At 39.9% G+C, this 21,948-nt stretch overlaps 1 protein-coding gene across 8 annotated transcripts in view; it reads right to left on the bottom strand.

Annotated features, from left to right (window-relative positions):
- Positions 1 to 1,819: 1,819 nt before the first annotated feature.
- The window catches only part of rmdn2 (regulator of microtubule dynamics 2), a 38,103-nt gene continuing 17,974 nt past the window's right edge, over positions 1,820 to 21,948 (bottom strand). For 3 of the 8 annotated variants that reach the window (XM_079691015.1, XM_079691017.1, XM_079691016.1), the window contains exons 3-5: positions 8,225 to 8,405; positions 7,270 to 7,372; positions 1,825 to 2,178 (exon numbers count right to left, since the gene is read on the bottom strand). In XM_079691015.1, coding sequence (XP_079547141.1) covers positions 2,108 to 2,178; positions 7,270 to 7,372; positions 8,225 to 8,405 — 355 coding nt within the window. In that variant the 3' untranslated portion in view covers positions 1,825 to 2,107. Of the gene's footprint in view, positions 2,179 to 7,269; positions 7,373 to 8,224; positions 8,406 to 21,948 lie in introns of all 8 variants that reach the window. The other 5 variants (XM_079691013.1, XM_079691014.1, XM_079691010.1 and 2 more) reach the window with 4 other exon arrangements.

Here is a 21,948-nt window from a genome sequence, read left to right as displayed (position 1 = left end):
TGCATTCCTTTTGGACCCCTTCCAACAATTTAATAGACTTTAATCCTTGTAAAACGCAATGCAAAGGTTCAAAAAGCTACCCATTCACTTGGGTTATGTAAAGCAGTTAGAGTGGAATTGCAGGAAGTGAGTGGCAGCTCGTCTAAACAACTCTGCCAAATCGTGACAAGTCAGGCAGCATTCAGGAACACAGGTGACAAGTTTTCTCACGGCATCGGTACACTAAGTAAACAGTTACCTCACACATAAACTTCCTTGCAACATTGCCTGGCACCGTCCCCACTCCCTGCCTCCTCCCTTCTCAAAGGCTTTACCTACTTTGCCCTGTCCATTCAATTTAGACAGCGTAACTGTTTGGTTTAAGAACCTTACACATTCCATTAGTGGATATAGGATTAGGCATTAAGCTTTTTTTAAAAGCTGTTGCTCTTAATTAACTAAACAAACACGGCCTTCTATTCCACTTGACGTCTCGGGTGCTGCGGTATGTGCAGTAGCTAATGCTAATTATTCCCTAACGAACGCAGCAAGCTGGGCTGCTGGCTAAAGCAGGCATTTAGGATCTGCTTCACACACACACACACACACACACACACACACACACACACACACACACACACACACACACACACACACACACACACACACACACACACACACACACACACACACACACACACACACACACACACACACACACACACACACACACACACACACACACACACACACACACACACACACACACACACACACACACACACAGAAAGTAACTTCATGATCTCAATTACACAGGACACTAATTCAGTTAACAAATGTTAACACATTATACAAACAAGCAGGTTAAGCGCACAGCTTTGTGTTTGTGTTTTTGCTGTAGCTGCATAAAGAAGACTTTGCAGTTGGTTTCAAATCTCAACTTTTGCAAGCTTATCTCAGAGCTGCATCTGGTGCAATCTGCATCTCTCCACTCCAGCCATGGATTCCATGTATGATCAGGAGTCAAGTTTTGACATGAGCGATGTTCCAGATGAGGAATGCACCACTGGGGCCTTTACAAATACAAACGGGATCCATGCCATCAGGCCCACTCTGCACAACTAATTAAAAGCAAGGGGATTTTTAACAGGGGAGGTAGGCAGGGCGGAGGGGGGTGAGGTTCTCCCAATTTCCTTTTGTCTGAGAATCACCTACGGCAACAGAATTCCCCTGAACTTAATGTTATACTAAGGACCATTCGGAGGGAGAATTATTAGTCATACTGAAATGTCCACTAAGTTGCTTTGTTTTTTTAAATGTATTTCTTTGTCAAACAATAGACCACAGCCAAGAACGCAAAACAGGAAATTCAGACAAATGTTGTTACACACAAATCCACCTCATCACACCACAAGTATCACCAGCGTTATCCCGGGCACTAAATATGTGCAGCAGTAAATATGTGCAGCTCATCCTCTCACCACCAACATAGAACAGCAACTGCAGTACGGGAAAATGTATCTCACTATTCCAGAGTTACTGTGGAATAATGTGATTAACCAAACACGAGCAAAACATGGCATCAACCTGCCAATCACAAGCTAGTCCCGCCCTAATGCATAACCAGCTCTATTATCTCGTTTGATGCCCTATTATGCTCTTGGTAGTTTTCCCTTCCCTTTAGTGTGTTCTATAGGTTTTTGTGCATGTAAAACCTCTGCAAAGGCTAAAATCCCTGAGGTTGCTCGTTTGGTGAACTGATAACACTCACATTAAATTCAGTCTGTGTTTTACCCGGTGTTTTTTTCTAAGAAGTTCTTGCTAAACTAACCAAAGAAGTGCCTGAGTAAACACAGAGGAATGGTAGCTCCGGGGCCCGAGACGTCACTCAAAGGCACAGCCCCCTCATCACCTCTCATCTGGGGAAAGTACCTGTGTTTATGCTTTCATTCTGTCTCGTAGAATTAACTGAAACACTTTGGATCCAACCACGCTCAATGAAAGCAAGTCACATGCCATAAAACTGTATCAAGTGTTGTTGATTGGTTAGCCTTTGAAACTGAAGCTCTAAAGACTTTATTGAACGGAACAAAAAGTAGCTTTTGAATGTGTAAAGGAAGGAAACAAGTCAAACGTACCACTGATGAATTTCAGCACATGTAGGGTTCAGGGACACTGCCTCCTCACCAACTCTCTTCCCTAAGAGCAAAGAAGAGATAGGGATACTTTAGATGAAGATGCTCCAAAACAAAACCAACATTCTCAAATGACACAAGAGGGTTTTTTATTATTGAGAAAAGAAAACAGGATGTACGTTAATAAAGGCCGGCACTGGATTAAAGCAATGAAAACAAAAGTGATACGTCCAAGAATAGAGCTCTGTTTTAAATCATTCACCACTCAGTGGAAAGTCGAACATTCTAGCAGCTCTATTAATATCTCAGTGAATGTCAAATATGATTAGCTGATGCTTTAAATATCCCCTTCTCTAACTTTGACAAAGGTGTGACAGGAAGCACCTGGCCAGCTCTGATTAGAGGCACATTGGTGATAAAGATTTACAGAGAAACAAGTCAGTCCAGTCTGAACTTTAGCAGAATAACAAAACAGCCTATGTTTGAGATCAAAGTAAAAAGCACAATGGTACACGGAACAAAGTCTTAGTGTAATACAAGAGAAACCTGGAAAGTCCTACTCTGTTTTTAAAGAGCATTTGGGAGATCGTGTTGAGTGCATAACCTAAGTCAAGCTGCATCCACATGAAACGCGGTGAAACGGCTCTTTGCTAACGTTACCGTTGTGTTCCTCTGTGTCACGCAAATTGTTGCTGAGCCCTGCCCTAAAAGTTCAAAATTATTTCATCTTTGACCTTGTTTACCACTGACCTTTCAAAGCTTAATCAATCAGATGACAGTTGTATGAAGTGGCGCAAGCTAGCAAGGAGTATAACCATAGAAACAAAACTTGGCTAGCCGTTTTCACAGCAAGGCTCTGTGCAAAACCTCGAGGTGTGCAAAACAATTATTGCATATAATGTAAAGGCAACTTAAGCCTAGGCTAAAAAAAAATCTGTCTGTATAGTATACATTTTCAGCCATGACAGATGAATATTCAATCAACTGTGTGCATTGTGCTACAATGTGAATAGCAACAAATAATACATTTTCCAAATGTTTAAAGGGGCCCTATTATGGTTTTTGGATTTTCCCTTTCCTGTAGTGTGTTTTATAGGTTCTTGTGCATTTAAAGGGTGTTTCTCTCCCACACACTCCCCCCTCCCCCCCCCCCCCTACGCCTGCCTGAAACGCCTCCATTGGATTCCTTTGTTAACTTCCGTAACCTCACTGTAACACTTACGCTTCTTAAGGCTAGTACCGCATGTGACATGCTTCAATATCATATCGTCATATTTAGATTCTAATATGTCTATAGCACCCTTTCCCAAACTCAGGGTCGCGACCCATTTTGATTGGGTCGCCAGTTAAATGCATTGCTACACACACACAGCGTCAGAGCTGATGGCTGCGTTGCAAATAATGTTTTTTATAATTTTTGTATTTTATTTTGAAAATGAAATTATGCAATATAGCATTGTATATTGAATGATTTAATTTTCTAAATACAAATAAACTAAAAATAAAAGATTGTATTTGTATCAGCTCTGACGCGTCCCCCGCGAAAGTTTTCGCGCTGTCTTTTTATTGTCTGTTGATTCATCCCGATCGTACATGATGGCAAAAAGAAGATACAAAGAGGAGTTTTTAAACGTTGGCTTCACAAAAGCTGTTAGAAATGGAGAGGAGCGGCCTCAGTGTGTTTTATGTGGAGAGGTGCTCAGTAACGAAAGCTTGAAAATGAATAAATTGGACCGGCATCTCCAAACAAAACACGATCCTCTGCATCGGGACAAATCGAAGCATTTTTTCATCTGCAAAGAAGAGTCTTTCAAGAAGCAGTGTTTTGACGGCGGAAAAGTAAGTCACTCATTTTAATCATTTGTTTTGTGTTTTTGTGAGTTTGTCAGGGTCTGTTGTGAAATTGTTTCGTTAATGCAAAGTTGGATGAAATGCAGACTGAACCCCGGAGCGGACCGCCAGCTGCGCGCTCTCACGCTTCCTTACTCGCTCCTGCGAGTCCACTACATTCTGCAGCGGCACAGAGCGGTGTTTCAACTTTTACTAGCCTGAAATGTTTTTAAAATGGCCGGGAGAAAAACAGAGAAACAATAACCACTGGAAGATTAGAGGGAAAGTCACAGGCAGTATGAGAAGGAAAGCGAGAGAAAGTATCAGCCGCACGGACGTGACTGCTGCAGTGGGATGCACATAGGGAATAACCCCCATATGTATTCCTATCTTTATTCAAGAGCGTGGTCTTTAAATTTGAGAGCATACTTTATTGATTTCACGTTGAGAATATGTATTTCTTTCCCTCAAACCCTGTCCTCACACTCAAATAGTGCCTGCTTGCGCTTAGATTTGCTCTGCTTCTGCTCAAACTGTACGCTTGTACTCAGATATATTTCTGCTTACAGATCTCCTGTGTTCCAGTTTAAAACCTTCTCCTCGCACTCAGGCTGTTTCTGTGCACTCGTGAAATGTCTGCCCTCAGATTTCTTCTGTGCGCGCTTGGATCTTTTGTGCAACAAAATCCCTCTGTGGGGATTCCCCATAGTATTGAGTATGTAAGTTGCTTTGGATAAAAGCGTCTAACAAGTAACATGTAATGTAATGCGCTATAAATTAGACCCTCCAGGAAAACGCGGGCAAAAATCCTTGATTATGCGATTTAAACATGCAGGGTTTTTATGTGATTTTATGCGGTGAAATTGCGGGAAGTTGCGAAAAAGAATAGATTTTGTTTTTTAAATATTGGGCTGTCTTATTTATTCTCTCTCACACACAACCTGCCACTAACGTTAAACCCGTTTCAATGTTTATTTATTCTAAAAGCAATTGGGCTATTTTAATAGCACGCACACACACACACACACACACACACACACACACACACACACACACACACACACACACACACACACACACACACACACACACACACACACACACACACACACACACACACACACACACACACACACACACACACACACACACACACACACACACACACACACACACACACACACACACACACACACACACACACACACACACACACACACACACACACACACCATTCTGTTTTCATTTACTCGTTCGTTATCTGACCAGCTTCAATCGTGTAGGCTACTCACTTAGTTTCTTGTAGCCCTCGAAAAGGTTTTGGAGGTTTATGCCTCGGTGAACGTGAGTTGTTTGGCTTTCTTGTCCGCAGCAGCAGAAAGCATTTTCGAATGTTTGAATGAATCAAAGTGGGTCACCGTCGACTTTCTCTAAGACTTATGCTCCAACACACAGTTGCACGGGGTGCAGAATAGTTTCCCCCCACTTTCGTGAAAGACATCGGGGTACTGCTCTGCCCGGTCTTTAGCAGAAATGTTCGTCGGTAAATGAGATGGATCAGATTTTTTCATCTTGGTGTTTTCTCTTTCGTGTGAGTTCCACACGTTCACTCTACGGTGTTGTTTACCTTCTGTGATGCGCGAGCTGATGACGTCACGTCATCATCATCACTACTTCACGTCAAGACGAGTTCATTTTTTGTTCTTCTCAACTTTGTGTGGAAAAATGCGGGGATTATGCGGCCTTTTGATAAATATGTGGCCTTTTAAAAAGCTGCGCCATTTTGCTGATTATGCGGTAAATTTTTCTGGAGGGTCTAATTGATGCGGTTGCCAGGTCCACATTGGTTAAATAGCGTACGCCGGCTGGTATTAAAAATCACCCAATAACCCAGCAATGTTAATGATAATATCTTCTCTGTTATTTTCTGGCATTCAAAGGGAACAGAGGGGTACTGAGGGCATCCTATCAAGTCAGCCTCCACAAAAAAAAAGTTAATCAGTTGCCAAGTGTTGAAGTTTATTTGTCTCTCAGAGTGTTTTAAAACAGCTCTGTTCATTTAAAAGTGTTTAAAAAATGTGTGTACATAGTTTTTGATCTAGTGACAAACTTAATGTTGCACTTCTGATAATTTAAATGTGGTTTCACCTGTGATGTACTGTATACACTTGACTGCACTTCAGTTGGTGTTTTGTCCCTTTCTGTTTACGACATGTTTGTTCTTTGTTCATTTAAAATACCGTAGTTTAAAATGGTGTGTACATAGTTTTTGAGCTAGCGACAAACTTAATATTGCACTTTTGATAATTGTATAATTGAAATTTGATTTATACTGTATATACTTGACTGCACGTCCCATGTTTCGTCTTTCTGCTTTGATCCTTATTTTTTCTGGGCAAGCTCAAAGGGAAGGTTGTTATGGTGAGAAACCTAATTGCTGCGATGCACTTTTATAATTAAATAAATATTTTCATTTACATTTTGAATTCATGGTGTGTTGCATTCTTTGTTTATAACTGTAGATATTATGGAAAATCATGACATTTTTTGAGCTTGGTTCCCTTAGGACCACAACATTTCTGTTTTGGGTCTCATGCTGAAAAAGTTTGGGAACCCCTGGTCTATAGAGTTACTGTAAAGATTCGATTACTACTTTCATGGGGTAGGAAAAAACGATTGGTTCAGTGATCTCAATCAACACCTTGCAGGAAGTTATTGCGTGAGTTCAGCTTTTTAATAGTTTTCATATGACATCTTTTAATGCTAGTACTTACGCTCTGGAAAATCCCATGTTATCAACGTTTTCTTTTTTTACAGTAAAGTGAGATCACTACTGCTGAATTCTTTCTTCTCAAAGCCTTTTATTGGTTTGTTTTTTTTCAAATTCCAATGCATGTGCCAGAATATTTGCATGCACCACAACACCTGTCCCTATTAATTGTAATTGTTTAGGGGGGCATTACCTATGGCAATAATAAACAACTAGCCACACACAACTTCAATGTATGATCATGTGAGAGTCATCATTCAGCACACCTGGGTAAGAAGAGATTTGGATGAAGAATGTTTGGTGCAGCTGTATTTGACTTGATATAAGTACAAATAAGAGAATGTTGCTGCATGGAGCCCACTGGGATGGATTTACAACCAAAGATGTTTCTGTAATTACTGCAAATGTCTGACTGGAGGAATATAGATTTGCATTATATTTGCATTAACCAGATGAAATACAGTATACACCAGCTTTGGTTATGATGTTATAGTAACTCCAATCTAGAGTGGTATGCTTGGTGAATGAGGTGCATCATATGGTTCAGTAGATTACCAGTTTCTGCATGGGTCTTCTTCTCCTCCAGAGTGGAGCTGACATCATGGACATCACAGTACGCTCGGATCAGCCGCCAGAGAAATAATGAGTTCTGTCCAAACTGCAGAAGAACATCAAAGTGTTATACACACTGTTGTGGTGCAGGAACGAGTCCTAAAGCCCAGATATGAGTTAGCATTTAACAACTTCCTGGCTCCTGGTCTTGAAGTCAATAGTTGTTCAATGTGATTTATGTTAGGACTCAAAATAAAAAACTGTTATTTGGTAAACACAAGTTTACGGTTTTGTTTTCTTAAAAAAAAAAAAAAAATCAAGAATCATTAAGAAATGTGACTATCAGTACATATATAGTGGAGTACGAATGGGTCCTAAAACGCGGATATTCATCATCAATACTTAAAGTCTTCCAGATCCCTTGCCTCAAAGTCAAAATGATCTTGAATGAATGAGTTCTGGGATTAATAAGAGCTAGGAAATGGTCCAATGTTGTTGTACGACATAGGAAACTCCAATAAATACCCGACTTGTGAGTTTCCAAAGCTTGTATGTATATGAAATACAGTGGTTGCTACAAGTGTCTAAATGAGACTAGAAAACGTCACCATGTTAACTGACTTTCTCTTAGCAATGGAGGTGATCAGTCAGGCTTACATGATGTAGTTTGTTTATAGCAGGTAGCTTTAATTCTGGCGACTACATTTAAACTTCAAAATCATAAAGTGACATTAATATGTGGAGACTATTCAGCTAAACAAAATTATTATAAAACGTTTGTTTGTCACAGATCCTATTTTAAAAACCAATATCCAATTGAAAAAGCAAAAGGAACCCTTGCAATGCAAACTTCAGGTTTGATCTACAAAAAAAAACGTCCTCACTGCACCACTCTATTTAGCTACGAATACATCTATATATGAAATGTATGCAGGACTCAGCATCAACTTCAACAAACCTCATCTCTGTTCTCCAGAAGGAGTTGTAGACTTTCTCTTTTTTCAGAGTCTGTACCCTGGTGCAAAAGCTCGATCCTCTCCAGAAGAACACAGAGCGTGTCTACGGGTTGTTCTTCATCGCTCTGTTCTGCATCACTGGGCTCTTCTTCATCATCAGAGTCTGTCAGTGCGGTCATATACCTGAAAGCATAAAACAAACACAGATGACCACGTTTCAGGAAATGGAAAGGTGTACCTTCAGTTTGCAGTAAGCATTTGCAGTTAAATTAACTCAATAACACGTAACACTGAGCCAGGCTGTCTCCATCCTGCTATCAGCAACATGAGAGCATCTTCAGGTAGCATGAATAAAATAGCGTCAATGATGCCAGCACCCTTTAGTCAGAAGATAATGGCCTGAGTTCCATCTTCAACTTGTGAGGTGGAATAAAAACCCCTCAGCTAAGGAGTTTTTTCCAGATCAATCAAAACCCTGTCTCAACAAGCGTTTTTACAAGCCGATTTCTGACAGGTGCTGATTTTAATCAATCTTCACAGGCTGTTTGTGCCTGACAAATAGCAACATTGTCTGTTTACATAAGTGGGTCCCTTAATTGTTTATAATACTAACTGTTAAGAAACTATTGACGTCTTAAGGTTGATAACCAAAGGCTTTTCAGGGAACACAGGGAGGCTTGTTTGTCGGAGTGAGGCACGCAACATAGGCATTAGATGTTTAATGGTGCCCTTTCAAACACTGTAAGCATGTACAAACACCCTGAGCTAACACTTAAAAAGCAGCAGTAAACTGCTATATTAATGGAACAGGTAAAAATGAAAGACATAAACAAGGGTGAAAATATGAAAAGCCTCTATTAAGTGTTGGCAGCAGCTGCATGTGCGTCATTGGTGGTTAAAGAGAATATGATGGGCTGTGAGCCATGGTACTGGAGGGATGTGTCGGAGCGGGCCACAGACAGAAACACAGCGGACCCAACAGGTGCCTCGTGCCAGAGGCTGCTCCCCGACTCCACCCCACAACACACACTTTCAACCCTGAGTGCCATGATTACAGGAGTATCAGCAGGGCATTTAAGCTGTAAAAATGTTCTTCAGTCAACACAGGGACTTTCAAGCATATCACACCAAATTCAACATAGGAAATTCATCCGAAATGGTGCGCAGTGATGAAGGAATTCTGCACTACTCGTTGACACAGGTCAACGAGTAGGTTAACATGTTGCCTTCAAGTCACAACGTATTCTCATCCTAAAGTGAACCGGGATTTATCTTCAATATACCTTAAATAGGACCATCATTAAGTATTTTAACATCATGCAGCAATGGAGTGGACTCAAAATGTAGGATTGGGACCATAAACTGAGAAGGGAAATGTTTACTCAGGTAAAATAATCTAGTTATAAGTGGGCACATTTGCTCATAGACTTTTATACAATCGAAAATCTTTTTGCAACCAGTGAAGAAAATGCTACCCTTATGAGTGACTAGTTTAAATAAGATGTATTTATTCAGTATTGTTTTATTAACAATGACTTTGCACCGTCCCTCAAATCATAAAGTTAACTCAACAGATATTTGAATACCAATTTGATTTGATGCAATGATAACATTTGCATTGCTATTATTGTTAATCAGTTAAAAATACATTTAAATAACAACAATACTGTATAGTAATAGATTCACTGCACAATGTTCAATTTAAAACATTTTCTTTAGATCATTTTAAAAGTTTGAGTAATTCTTTTAGTATGGGGTGACTTTTCAAGTACATTTATTTGACAAAAGTATGTTCATCTTTCAGAAAATCTAGTTAATGTTGAAAAGTGAAGAATTTTTTTTTATCGAAAATAATCTTTCAAAAATATTGACAAATATTGTGGAAGGCCATATTGCGATTAGGATGACATTTTTCAGTGCTAGTTTAGGCATTAAGACATAAAGTGAGAACTGTTTGACCAATGATTGCACTTCATACACAGCCAGTAGCTCAGTAGGGAATGGAGAATGGAGAACATACTGATACCGGTTAGTAAAACCATGAATTAATGCTTTGACAAATCTGCAGACAGACGGCAGGCGAAAAACCTTTTAAAATGTGTGTTTTCTGAATGGAGATTGGCTAAGCTAACGTTGTATATGCTCCGACCGTCCACACTCACAACAACGGCTTACAGACATAAATAAACCAGCGACTGTATTCGCCATGACAGACAGTCTGTGGTTTGTTCTTGTTTAACTTTTGTCTAGTTTCTGAACAGATATGAGGAGCTGTGAGCTCTGAGGGCTAACAGCTAACGGCTGATGTTGTTTTTGTGTTTCGAATTGAAGATGACGTCACGGCTCCGCCTACACTGCATTACTATAGTTACTACCGCAGCTCCTAAACTGTAATGGAAACGCAGCATAAATGGAGCCTGGCCTAATTTAGCCTAGCCATACCGTACTAAGCCGAGCGAGGCCCTGCAGTGGAAAAGCGCCATTAGAAGAGTCTCTTTCTTTCGGCTCCTAAACGGCTCTTCATTTGACCACAGTTCACAACGGAGCCTCAGTTTTCGCCGCCGCAGTTCACGCGCGTGCTCCACTAGCACCCCCCCCGTCAAGGCTCGGCGGCAGTACACTTTCCGTCACAGGACCACGCTTTGCCGGTGGCAAAAAGAATCCCACCAGACTCCTTTGCCCCTCCAACTGACGGATGTCCTTGTCCTTTTCGTAATTTCAAGCGATTTAAAACTCTCGATCTTCTCTCGAATTATTTTAATTTTTTGATGCCCTCGGCTCAAAATGATGGCAAGACGCCCCCCTGGCGGAAACGCTGATACAGGGATATGAGGAATGGCTAGAGTGAGTGATCCATTTGGTATTTTGAGCAAAACACTTCATAGGCATTTTTTAAATATTTATTATATATCTGAGACCCCTGCTATTATAAAACATGGCATGATAGGTGACCTTTAAGAGAAACCAGACTTTACAGAATCTTGATTTTAATCTATCTGTGTTTATACCGTCGTTTTGAAATAATGTTCCAAATCCCCATCCCTGCGCTAACCCCAGAGTAAACCCCAAAACCTACAGGCAAGGCTCCATCCATTTATTGGCCAACACACCCCAACTTAACAACAATCTGAACGTGTGTGTTTTTGCCTTTACTCTAACTGTTGTGGTCACCCTTTTGTTGTCTGCCCGCACCATGCCTTGCAACGAACGCGCCTGGCTACAGCTAGATAGTGACATTATTGGACTTGTGTCATTCATTAATTCCGCAATTCATTCATCCTTTTGTCCTTTTATTCATTCAGCAGTCCGTTTTCCCTCCCTCCCCGCAGTTATTTACTCAGTGGAGCTGGAGAGACAGGCAGCAGAGTGCCGAGGGATCAGCGCATTCCTGTCACGCCATTCCACGGCTCATGAATCACCTGAGTTGAAAGAAAAAGAAGCTAAGGATCTGTTTGTATTACCGTGTGTGTTTATGTAATGTACATATTATGTTTGTGCAGGAACCATTATTCTCCGTGCAATGTTACAGCAGTGCAGAGCTGTGAAAGAACAAGTCTAAATGTTGTCGTTAGCATTTCAACACTGACTAAGTACATAATACACCAGCCTGCTCTGCTGTGACTCACGCAGAACAGGAAGTTATATTATTTTCTGCAGGAAAGTTCAGATTTTAGCAGCACAAAATGATGACAAATCTAAAATAAAACCTTAAAAAGCATTAAAAAATATATTTTTCTCTGATGCACATGGACAGGCACCACAAATACAAACAGCACTTGAAGCACATACAAAACACTATCTGACAATTGGGAACCATTTGCGGTTTCACAAATGTAAGCAGGTTTGTGAGTTGAGTTTTCAGTGACTTGAGTAATGAAAAAAAATATTTTAGTAATGTAATGATGCTAAGTTTCATTGATAATAATTATAATAGATGAAGCATTTACTAGAAGCACTAGAAGGGCACTTGGGAACCATGCACCTCATTATACCAGTCAGTGCTAGAATCAGTAAATCTGTTGCTTGTTGAAAACACAGCCCGTCTTCCACTTTGTATTCGGCAACAAGAAACAGTATAACACATCCACCAATGCTGTGTGTAACCTTGTAACACTCTAGCTGTGTGCTGCTCAGATCAGCCATTCAGTCCACAGACCCCAAGGGGCAATGAAGGGATCTCTCAGTAGAGCTTAGCAATGGTTGTCTCCGCGGATACACCGTTCAAATACAACCGCTGTTACCATCCCAAAGTCACCGGGCCTTGGAACATGCAGACCAGCTTATTCAGCTTGTGTAGCTGTGGTGACAGGACCACTGAAAGCCTGCTATACAACAATGACTGCCTGACTGGAGAGAGTCTAGCTACCTATTCTCTGCTCCCTACGCCCCTGCCCCCCTAAAAGGATGGGCAGGGACTGACTCTTTAGATGTACTTTCCCACTGATCAGCTGCCAACTGTCATTCATTTACATGACACAATAGTTTCAATTCTACCCAGTTGCCATAAATAGAAGTGTTATTAGGATGTTGCAACACTTTGTTCCTAAAATAGCAGGAGCAAGAAAAACAGGGTATTTACCCAACTGTTTACAAATGACGTTTGGCTTGTCATTTCGATTGACATGGGTACAGGAGGCAGGAGGACATTAACTCATTCAGAGAATTAATTAAAGGAAAGGAGTAATACATATTTAATATTTCACATGCACCTGTTTGCTGTAGCTGAAAATGATGCTCTGAGAGCAGTGACAATCAACCAATACAAGAATTCTTGGCCAGAAAACAAGAATAGACTGAACCGATTACTGATGGATAGAATACTTTTTTTAAATTTGAATAATCATTACAACAAACAGTGATTGTGATCACTGGTCATATTTAGATTTGTTATCATGTTGCTGAGGGAAACTTGAAGTCACCCTGTCCTAAGAACATGCAAGAAGATCATTTCTGCAAGACTTTGGATTCTTACGAGTCATCTTGGTGACAACCATCCACTCAGGTTAGGCTTAGGGTTATAGTACATTTTCATTTTATTTGTAGTTTTAAGTGATAAACTTAATTCGAATAATTAATCATATTAATGATAGGAAAGTTTGAGAGGATTTAGTTTGTACTCAATAGGTCTGAAAGGACTGCATAGTTGGTTGATAGTTCTGTGATGGATTATCACTATGAGTAAAGTATTTCACATACTCGGGATATGTGGGTGGGCAGACGCAGGTCAGAGACGTGTTAGCCATGTTAGCTGTGGGACTCGTCAGACAGCTGAACGTGCCTGCTCTGTGTGTACACACCGAATGCAATTCAATAAATGCATTTGTTTGGCTAAAAGGCTTTCATAAGAGCATGAATCTGAGGATATAGACGTGAACGTGTCGGATACGGCAGCTGCAGAGCAACACGTACCACGACGTCACAGGGAAGTCAGGCTAAAGCTTTTAATCACAAAGCAGACAATGAGCTGCCTTTTCTCTTTCTTAACATTTCTGCGTGTGTTGATCAGGCTTGCCAATCACTAAAAGAAACTTTTGCTTAAATCAACAACTAACCAATGTCATAATGCTATTTATTTTTTGGAGAAGGAAAAAACAAGTGGTAACATCCTTAAGCTACAGAGACGTGGTGTGAATAAACTCAGCGGGATCTGTTCAAGGAAATACAAGTTCCTACAAGACAGTGTGAGATGAGGCCTCTGACAGCTTGGAGCACAGACAGGGTGATGGATGGTTCTCCTTACCTGCACAGAGGTAGCTTTGAGGAAGCTGTTGTGACACATGAGGAGTGAACGGAATAAACAGCTGAAGCCTTCTACCTTCCAGTGGCTGAGTCTACACGTTCCCTGTTTTCATCGACGACCACTCTACTCTGTCATTTTGACACGATCGAGCACTACTTGTTCTGAGCATTTCCACAGAATGATGAAGTTGGAGCTACACGCTCTTATCAGACAAATTGGCAAAACTGCCCGCACTTAAAAAAAATCTCTGCAAACATCCAGACAAAATTAAATCTTGTAATGTTTCTTAAATGATTACTATACAAATAGACAACAACATTTGTAAAAATTGTATATGTTTATAATAAATATAAACATACTTATAGTGCATTATAATATGCTTTACCACTGTAGAATTATAGTTATAAACTCATAAATATTCATAATCTGTTGTTCTTTTGTTATGAAATATAATCACTGTTACAATGCATTTCCTAGTTATTGTAAGTTAAGTGTTCACTGAGTGTTGTTTTACATTGATTGATTATTCATTATCACAGTGAGTTTATTATACTTTATATTATTCTGGTATATCCCTTATTATTCTGGTATAACCCTTGCAAAATCAGCAATTATGAAGTTTTACGTTAACTATAACATAAAATAAAATAAATAAAATATTTTAATAGTTTCTTTAATGTACTCCCATCAGTTTCTGATTGTTATTATCATTACAGCGTTTTAACTTTTGAACAGCACAATGTTTAGCCGATGTTTAACTCACATTTGACACCAAGCTATAAATGCATGCTAAGCTTGAATGTATTCCTAAGTCTTTACATTTCAAATATTACACAACCTTTAGCCTTGCAGCTCTTGGAGTTACTGTGGTCAAAAACATATCCAAGCCAGCCAAACAGACATGAAGAGCCCCCTTGAGGATTAGAGGTGGAACTGGCTCCTCTAGGGGGGGATGCTACACATTCCCTTAGGGGCTGGAATTTCTTCACTCCACCTAACCCAGAAACCCCCACACCCTATGCTCATGCAAATAACAGAGCGGCAGCAAAGGCTCTTTAATTATGGAAGGTGTGTGCGTGATGTGATTTCTTTTAAAGCGTAATAACTCTGGCTGTAATTAAGAGGGTTTGAAGCGCCCGACGACTGTCACTCAAAGGCTGTGAAACACTTCTGCTAGAGGGCAGTCCTACACTTCTGCTCCTTTAGCCAATGAAGTGCTTATGTTTATCCATCATGAAATAATCTGCAAATGTTGGTGGTGTTGTTACCTGCCTGTTCACGGTACTATAACAGCATGGTACACTGTGCTCCACATGAAATACAACTATAATAATTAACCTTTGAAATATGAATTCACTGTTACACATAGAAAGCGCATGAGTAGTCAGCGGTATAAAAAGCAGAAGTTACGATAAGGATTCTTAATGTGTGTCAGAACAAGGAGCAAGGACACTCACGGGCATTTAGTTGTAGTTTCTATAAATCATATCTGAATATAAAACTCATTAATACTGCACAGGAAACACCAACAAATACCCATCGGCAAAAATTAGAGGTCAGAATTATGCTTTATCATATCATCAGATTATGAGAAAGGAACAAACGTTGCCGGGAATAACTAAACTCGGCATTCGGGAAGCTACGCCCCGATGACGTGGAGGTGGAGGCGACTTGTTGCCTGCAGAGTTTGCATGTCACTTTGTGGGGCTCGTCCTTTACTCACTCAGAAAGATCCCACACTTTGGATTTCCTGCCTGACAAAATTCACTTAATGACCAGGCTTCGCTCTGAATGAAGTCTGAGGGGGTTTCCGGGTCACGTGTCGAAGCACATGCAGTCACGGACTATTACAAAATGAGTCTACTTTTGCCGACCAACAAAAAGCCTTGCAGCAGATTTTTTGTATAGCTAAATCAACTTCCCAGTTTGAATATTTGATTAGCTCTTACTTAAATAATTTGGTCCTAAAAGTTTTCGGCTCACTCAAAATAAGTGGAATGGGAGAAGAAAACGTGGATTCGGTTTTTAGTGCATTAACTAGACCCTCCAGAAAAACGCGGACAAAAATCCTTGATTATGCGGGCTAAAATCCTTGATTATGCGGGCTAAATTCCTTGATTATGCGGGCTAAAATCCTTGATTATGCGATTAAACATGCGGGGTTTTATGTGATTGTATGCGGTGAAACTGCGGGAAGTTGCGAAATATGCGGAAAGTTGCGAAATATGCTAAATATGCGGGAAAAAGTATCGATTTTTTTTTAAATATTGGGCTGTCTTATTTATTCTCTCTCACACACAACCTGCCACAAACGTTAAACCCCTTTACTATTCAATTAAACACATTCAATGTTTATTTATTGTAAAAGCAATTGGGCTATTTTAATCACACACACACACACACACACACACACACACACACACACACACACACACACACACACACACACACACACACACACACACACACACACACACACACACACACACACACACACACACACACACACACACACACACACACACACACACACACACACACACACACACACACACACACACACACACTTCTCCGCCTCATTCTGTTTTCATTTACTTGTTCGTTATCTGCAGCTTCAATCTTTTAGGCTACTCACCTTGTTTCTTGTAGCCCTCGAAAGGGTTTTGGAGGTTGATGCCTCGTGAACGTGAGTTGTTTGGCTTTCTTGTCCGCAGCAGCAGAAAGCATTTTCGAATGTTTGAATGAATCAAAGTGGGTCGTCACCGTCGATTTTCTCTTATGCTCCAACACACAGTTGCACGGGGTGCAGAATAGTTTCCCCCCACTTTTTGCCCGGTCTTTAGTAGAAATGTTCGTCGGTAAATGAGATGGATTAGATTTTTTCATCTTGGTGTTTTCTCTATCGTGTGAGCTCCACACGTTGACTCTATACAGTGTTGTTTACATTCTGTGATGCGCGAGTTGATGACGTCACGTCAAGACGAGTTAACTTTTTTCTTTCTCAACTTTGTGTGGAAAAATGCGGGGATTATGCGGCCTTTTGATAAATATGCGGCCTTTTAGAAATCTGCGCCATTTGGCTGATTATGCGGTAAATTCTGCGATCGCAGAATCGCGTTTTTCTGGAGGGTCTAATTAACGAAACTGTTCGTACTGGAATGTGAGTGTAGTACCACCAATTGTCCACTAGGAACGTTTATTTCAACAGTCGGCACTGTTCCTGGGGGCTTTATGGGCACAGATCTCCTTATGATAAGGGTCATTTTGTAACAACAATCAGGACATTTTTGGTTTCATGCGCAACTGGGCAACATTCATAGTAATAAACTAGGCCCCTTCTCCAACAATGTATCCAGTTCTCTTCATAGACCAAGGGCTACTTTATTAAATCGGCTTAAAACAACAGCAGGCTGCCACAGAGTTACATCAGTACAGTCGTAGCGCACTGGTCACATCCTGAAAAATAGGTTTATGTGAATCCACAACGGCAGACTTGAGCGCGCCAAAAACTCCACACGTTTAGAGACTGACTATTTTTCCCTAGTGCTAGATCAGCAGTACACCTATGAAACGCAGAGCTCTGTCATCACAGCGATGGCATCTGGTTGCGCACTTGTGGCATTTGCTGACCCATCTATTCAGGCTGTAAATCCCTAACCGGGAATCATTTGTTGAAATTATGAACAGAAATATTGTAATTAGTCTAACTTTGTTGGACATAAATGTATTTTATCTTTCTCAACTGACATGTTCAAGGACACGTGGTTGCATAATTGCCTTCTGCTTGGTAAAACCATAAACCAAAAGAAAACAAACATTCCTTCCAACCTTTGCACGGAGTGTGATTCTTAGAGCACGCAGACGGTAAAACGCAACACTGATTTATTATCCAGGGTGCAATGGATGTTTAGTTGGCTTACTTTGTGTTGTAGTTGTAAGAAATGCGCTCCAAGGCAATTGATGAATCATTGCAGAGACAGTAACAGAGATAGGGAGGAGCTGTGCTCTGATCTGAAATCTGTGTGGTTAGTATGTAAGAGCTCTCAGTGTTATCATTTCTCCTTGGCACTTAACATGCTTCACCTCCTACAAAACGTAAGCAAAGGTCAATCCAGGTTAAGCACTTACGTACAAAATGTCTTTAAAGAATCCAAAGTAGGCATTCTCTGATTTGATCGAGTATTTCAAAAAACATAATCGTCATCATTTAACTGTTGCTATTTGTTTTTATGAGATTTGAAATGATAGTGCATTCAAAAGAAACATATTTTGTTTATGTTATCTGAGGTTGGCATGAGTTCAAGGCATTTTTCTGAGGATGGAGGTGGAGATGGATGACTGCACATGTGGTGCTTTGTTAGTCTGCTGTTCTCTGCAGCACCTCAGGCACCATCAGGACTATCATTTAGCCCTATAAAACGAGATAAAATGGTAAACTAGAGCCGCCGCTTATCTCACCAGAGGCCTGTACTACGAAGCCGGATTTTCGCTTAGCGAACTAACTTCAGGGTAAACTCTAGGTTTCCGGTCCTACGACGCTGGTTCTCTTCTTATCGGGCTAGATCTCCATGGTAACTTATGCTGAACGGCTAACCTGCTGGTTCCAGGATAAGAGATCAACTCAGTGAAAGCACCGCCTGCTGACCAATCAGAGCTCAGTGTGCGGAGCTTAAAGCTATCAAGTCATATTACAAGAGAAAGGAAATACAGTTTAAACTGCCGTTGCAGGAAAGACGGCCGGCAAAAATCAACTGACTGTGTGAACGTGAACATTAATAGAATATTACCTCCCATCTTCAGAGCAATCTGACTATTATAACATTAGCGTTAAGAAAGCTTAATTAAATATCTGCCACAACATAAGTAACCGGATCAAAGTAACATTAAGTACAGTCCACCGCACTGTGAGTGCAGACGTCGATGTGTCCCTTTATCATTCATATCACATCATAATTTATCATATATTTCCTTATCTAAGTCAGCTGAGCCGTATCTGGCCGTCCAACACTCACAGTGTCACATACTGTATGCAGAAGTATTATTTTAAGCAACACATTAAGTTGACAAAACACTCGAGTCAAATTTAATTAAAGTCAGATCGTGTGTTAGACTTTAATTATAGTTGACTTTTCATTCAGGAAGTATGACGCTGCGCTTTCAGTACGCTTCTCCATGTTTGTGATTGGTCAAATGTTGCTAACCCCGCCCCTTTCATGTGAACGTGCACTCAGCTGGACAGAGAAACCCTGGCTTGAATTACCAAGTTGATAACCAGCGTCGTAGGACCGCTTAGCGAGAGCGTGTTTGTTTTGGGTAAGTTAAGCCAGATAACTCAAAAATATCCAGGGTCTGTTGAACTGGATTCGTAGTACAGGCCTCTGGTAGAGAAACACGAGAAGCAGATTCAGCCTGTGGACGCTTTATGTGATTCTTCCCCTTTCAATTCTGTTTCTCTAATAAAGGCTAAAGTTGCCCAAAAATAGTCAAAAGAAAATAGGAGCCACAAGATGCTCTATTCACATGGCAAACGGATGAGATTGTTAAAGTAGAAACTAACCTGAAGTGGATTCCGAGATATTCAGCCTATCTTGAGTTTATACTTAAATGATTTACATTAAGAAATAAATAAGAGCCTGATAATATGTTGTAGTTATAGCTGTAATATTGACAGAAATGTATATAGTTTTAATAATCAGAAAAATCAAAAAAATATAAATACCATATATTTTATTTACTGTATTTCTAAAACCCTGCATAACAAGGTCTGCTCATCTGTTGTTCTGTTCCTCATGAGCAGCAGCAAGGTAAACAGTGGAGTCTGCTGGACAAACTCAGTAATGATCGCACTTGAAAGTATTACAAGCTTAATACATATAGATATATATATATATATATATATATATATATATATATATATATATATATATATATATATATATATATATATATATATATATATATATATATATATATATATATATATATATATATATATATATATATATATATATATATATATAATATAATTAATATCAACGTCCATACACAAATGTCAGTATTATAATGACACGTTATGTAATGAGAATATACATTTAAAGTTACAATGTTCCGCGTAATCAAACAACAAACTTCTCAACCCCCAAATTACGCGAAACTACCTTCAACACACGCATATTGCTTAATCTTTAAAACATTTTGATCTGTATATTTTCTGTTTCATTTTATTTGTTGGTACGGGATTATTATTATTATTCCGGCCTACATACCTGACTTTGTTAAATTCTTACCTTGTGACTTGAAATATTATTTTGTATAGCTTTTGAAACCTATTTATCATAAAGTTTGTTATTATTTTGTCACACAATTTGAGGTTCTTTGAGAGAACATTTTAGATATGGTTATTTATTTATTTTAAAAGCTTGGCCCCCCCCATCCACCCCCAAACTAACATTTGATCTTGTACCAGGTTGCCACTCGTTTTAAAGTGATGCTGTAACGTAAAGATTTGTTCGCCTTGCACAATGAGATGAAATCATTCCAAATATTTGTTTGTATCCTTTGTTAAGTCAATATCTATCGCCATATCAGGTAGCACTATTGTGATAAAAGCATTTATTGAAAATAGATCTCCTTACTGAGGTCATGCAGAATCAGGGCTAAAATATATATTCAAGTATGTTACAGTGTGTGATTGTGTACAAGTAGGAAGGACAACAAGGGTGATGAATCAGCAGAATTTTGGGAACAGGGTTTTCTGACAAATGTAGGATCATCATGTGATTAAAGTGTGCCAGAGTGAATCAGCGATGGTGTATTTTTGTAGGCCGCCGAACCAAAAGTTAGCAACGTAAGGGCTCCCTCGAACAAAAGCAATGAGATTACTATTGATTTAGTTGTAGAGCAGGAAACAAGATGTTTTTTCCAGCAGGATAATCTCCACCTCTTATATGAATTTGGAGGCATTTATTAAATTGCTAGTACAAATCTTAAGGCTATAAACAAAAAACATCACAGTCGCATATCTGCGCACCACCATGGCTCAGCTGAAGGCAGCTAATGTTCAGTGTGACAACTTGTTAGCAGTGGCGTTTTTATATGTAAAGAAGTGGTGGGGCACGAACAACTTAGACGTATATATATATATATATAAGCTTCTGGTACTTTTTTAAACACGTAAACAAATAGCTGTAGGCTATCCATGGTTCCGATAGAGAGAGGGGGGAGGGGGCTTCACACGTACTTACAGCCAATCAGCTCTCTGAATTATGAGATGACGTTTGGTGGGTATGGCAGCACAGTGCCCCTATGGTGATTATTTTATTGCTGCACACATTGAATAGAAAAATACTCTGAGCATGTGCAGTGTAGTTTTTACAGTACACGTTCATTTCTACAGCAGAGAGAGGGGCTTGCCCCCCATCGCTCAACACGGCTCAATAGGCACACTGTGGACACTAATCAGAAGAAAGCAGACTAAAACAGTAATGTACAGATGAATCAGATGACCAAACATGATCTTAAAATATATTTGAACATATATTCTTTTTGCGTATTTTGGGAATTATTATTTGCATTACTTTCTGCTGACACTAGGTGGGGCTGTGCCGAGTCGCCACCGCTTGTTAGCAACCGCTTCTTTTAAAAGGTCCCATGTCACGCTTTTCCAGTTATTACCTGTCCCCTTGTCTGTTATGAAGATTTTTCTGCTTGTAAACGGTCTGCAGAGTCACAAACCCTCAAAGTACACTCTGTAGGGAGTAAAACTGAGAAACACAGAAAAGACCTGTCTAGGCTGCCCCAGAACGCCTCGTTGGACATTTCTCTTTGTCCATTTCTCTTTGTCCATTTCTCTTTGTCCATTTCTCTTTGTCCATTGTTTACTTCTTGGTTATAGTGACGTATTTCGGGTATAGTGACGTCCGCGGAGCCGTTTTGTTTGGACCAATCCGCAGACTTCCTCACACACACACATACTCGGCGGGACGT

Source organism: Notothenia rossii, assembly GCF_949606895.1.
Source record: "Notothenia rossii genome assembly, chromosome: 6".
NCBI lineage: Eukaryota > Metazoa > Chordata > Actinopteri > Perciformes > Nototheniidae > Notothenia > Notothenia rossii.
The sequence above is the reverse complement of the archived record's forward strand: the minus strand, read 5'-3'. Positions and strand labels throughout refer to the sequence as shown.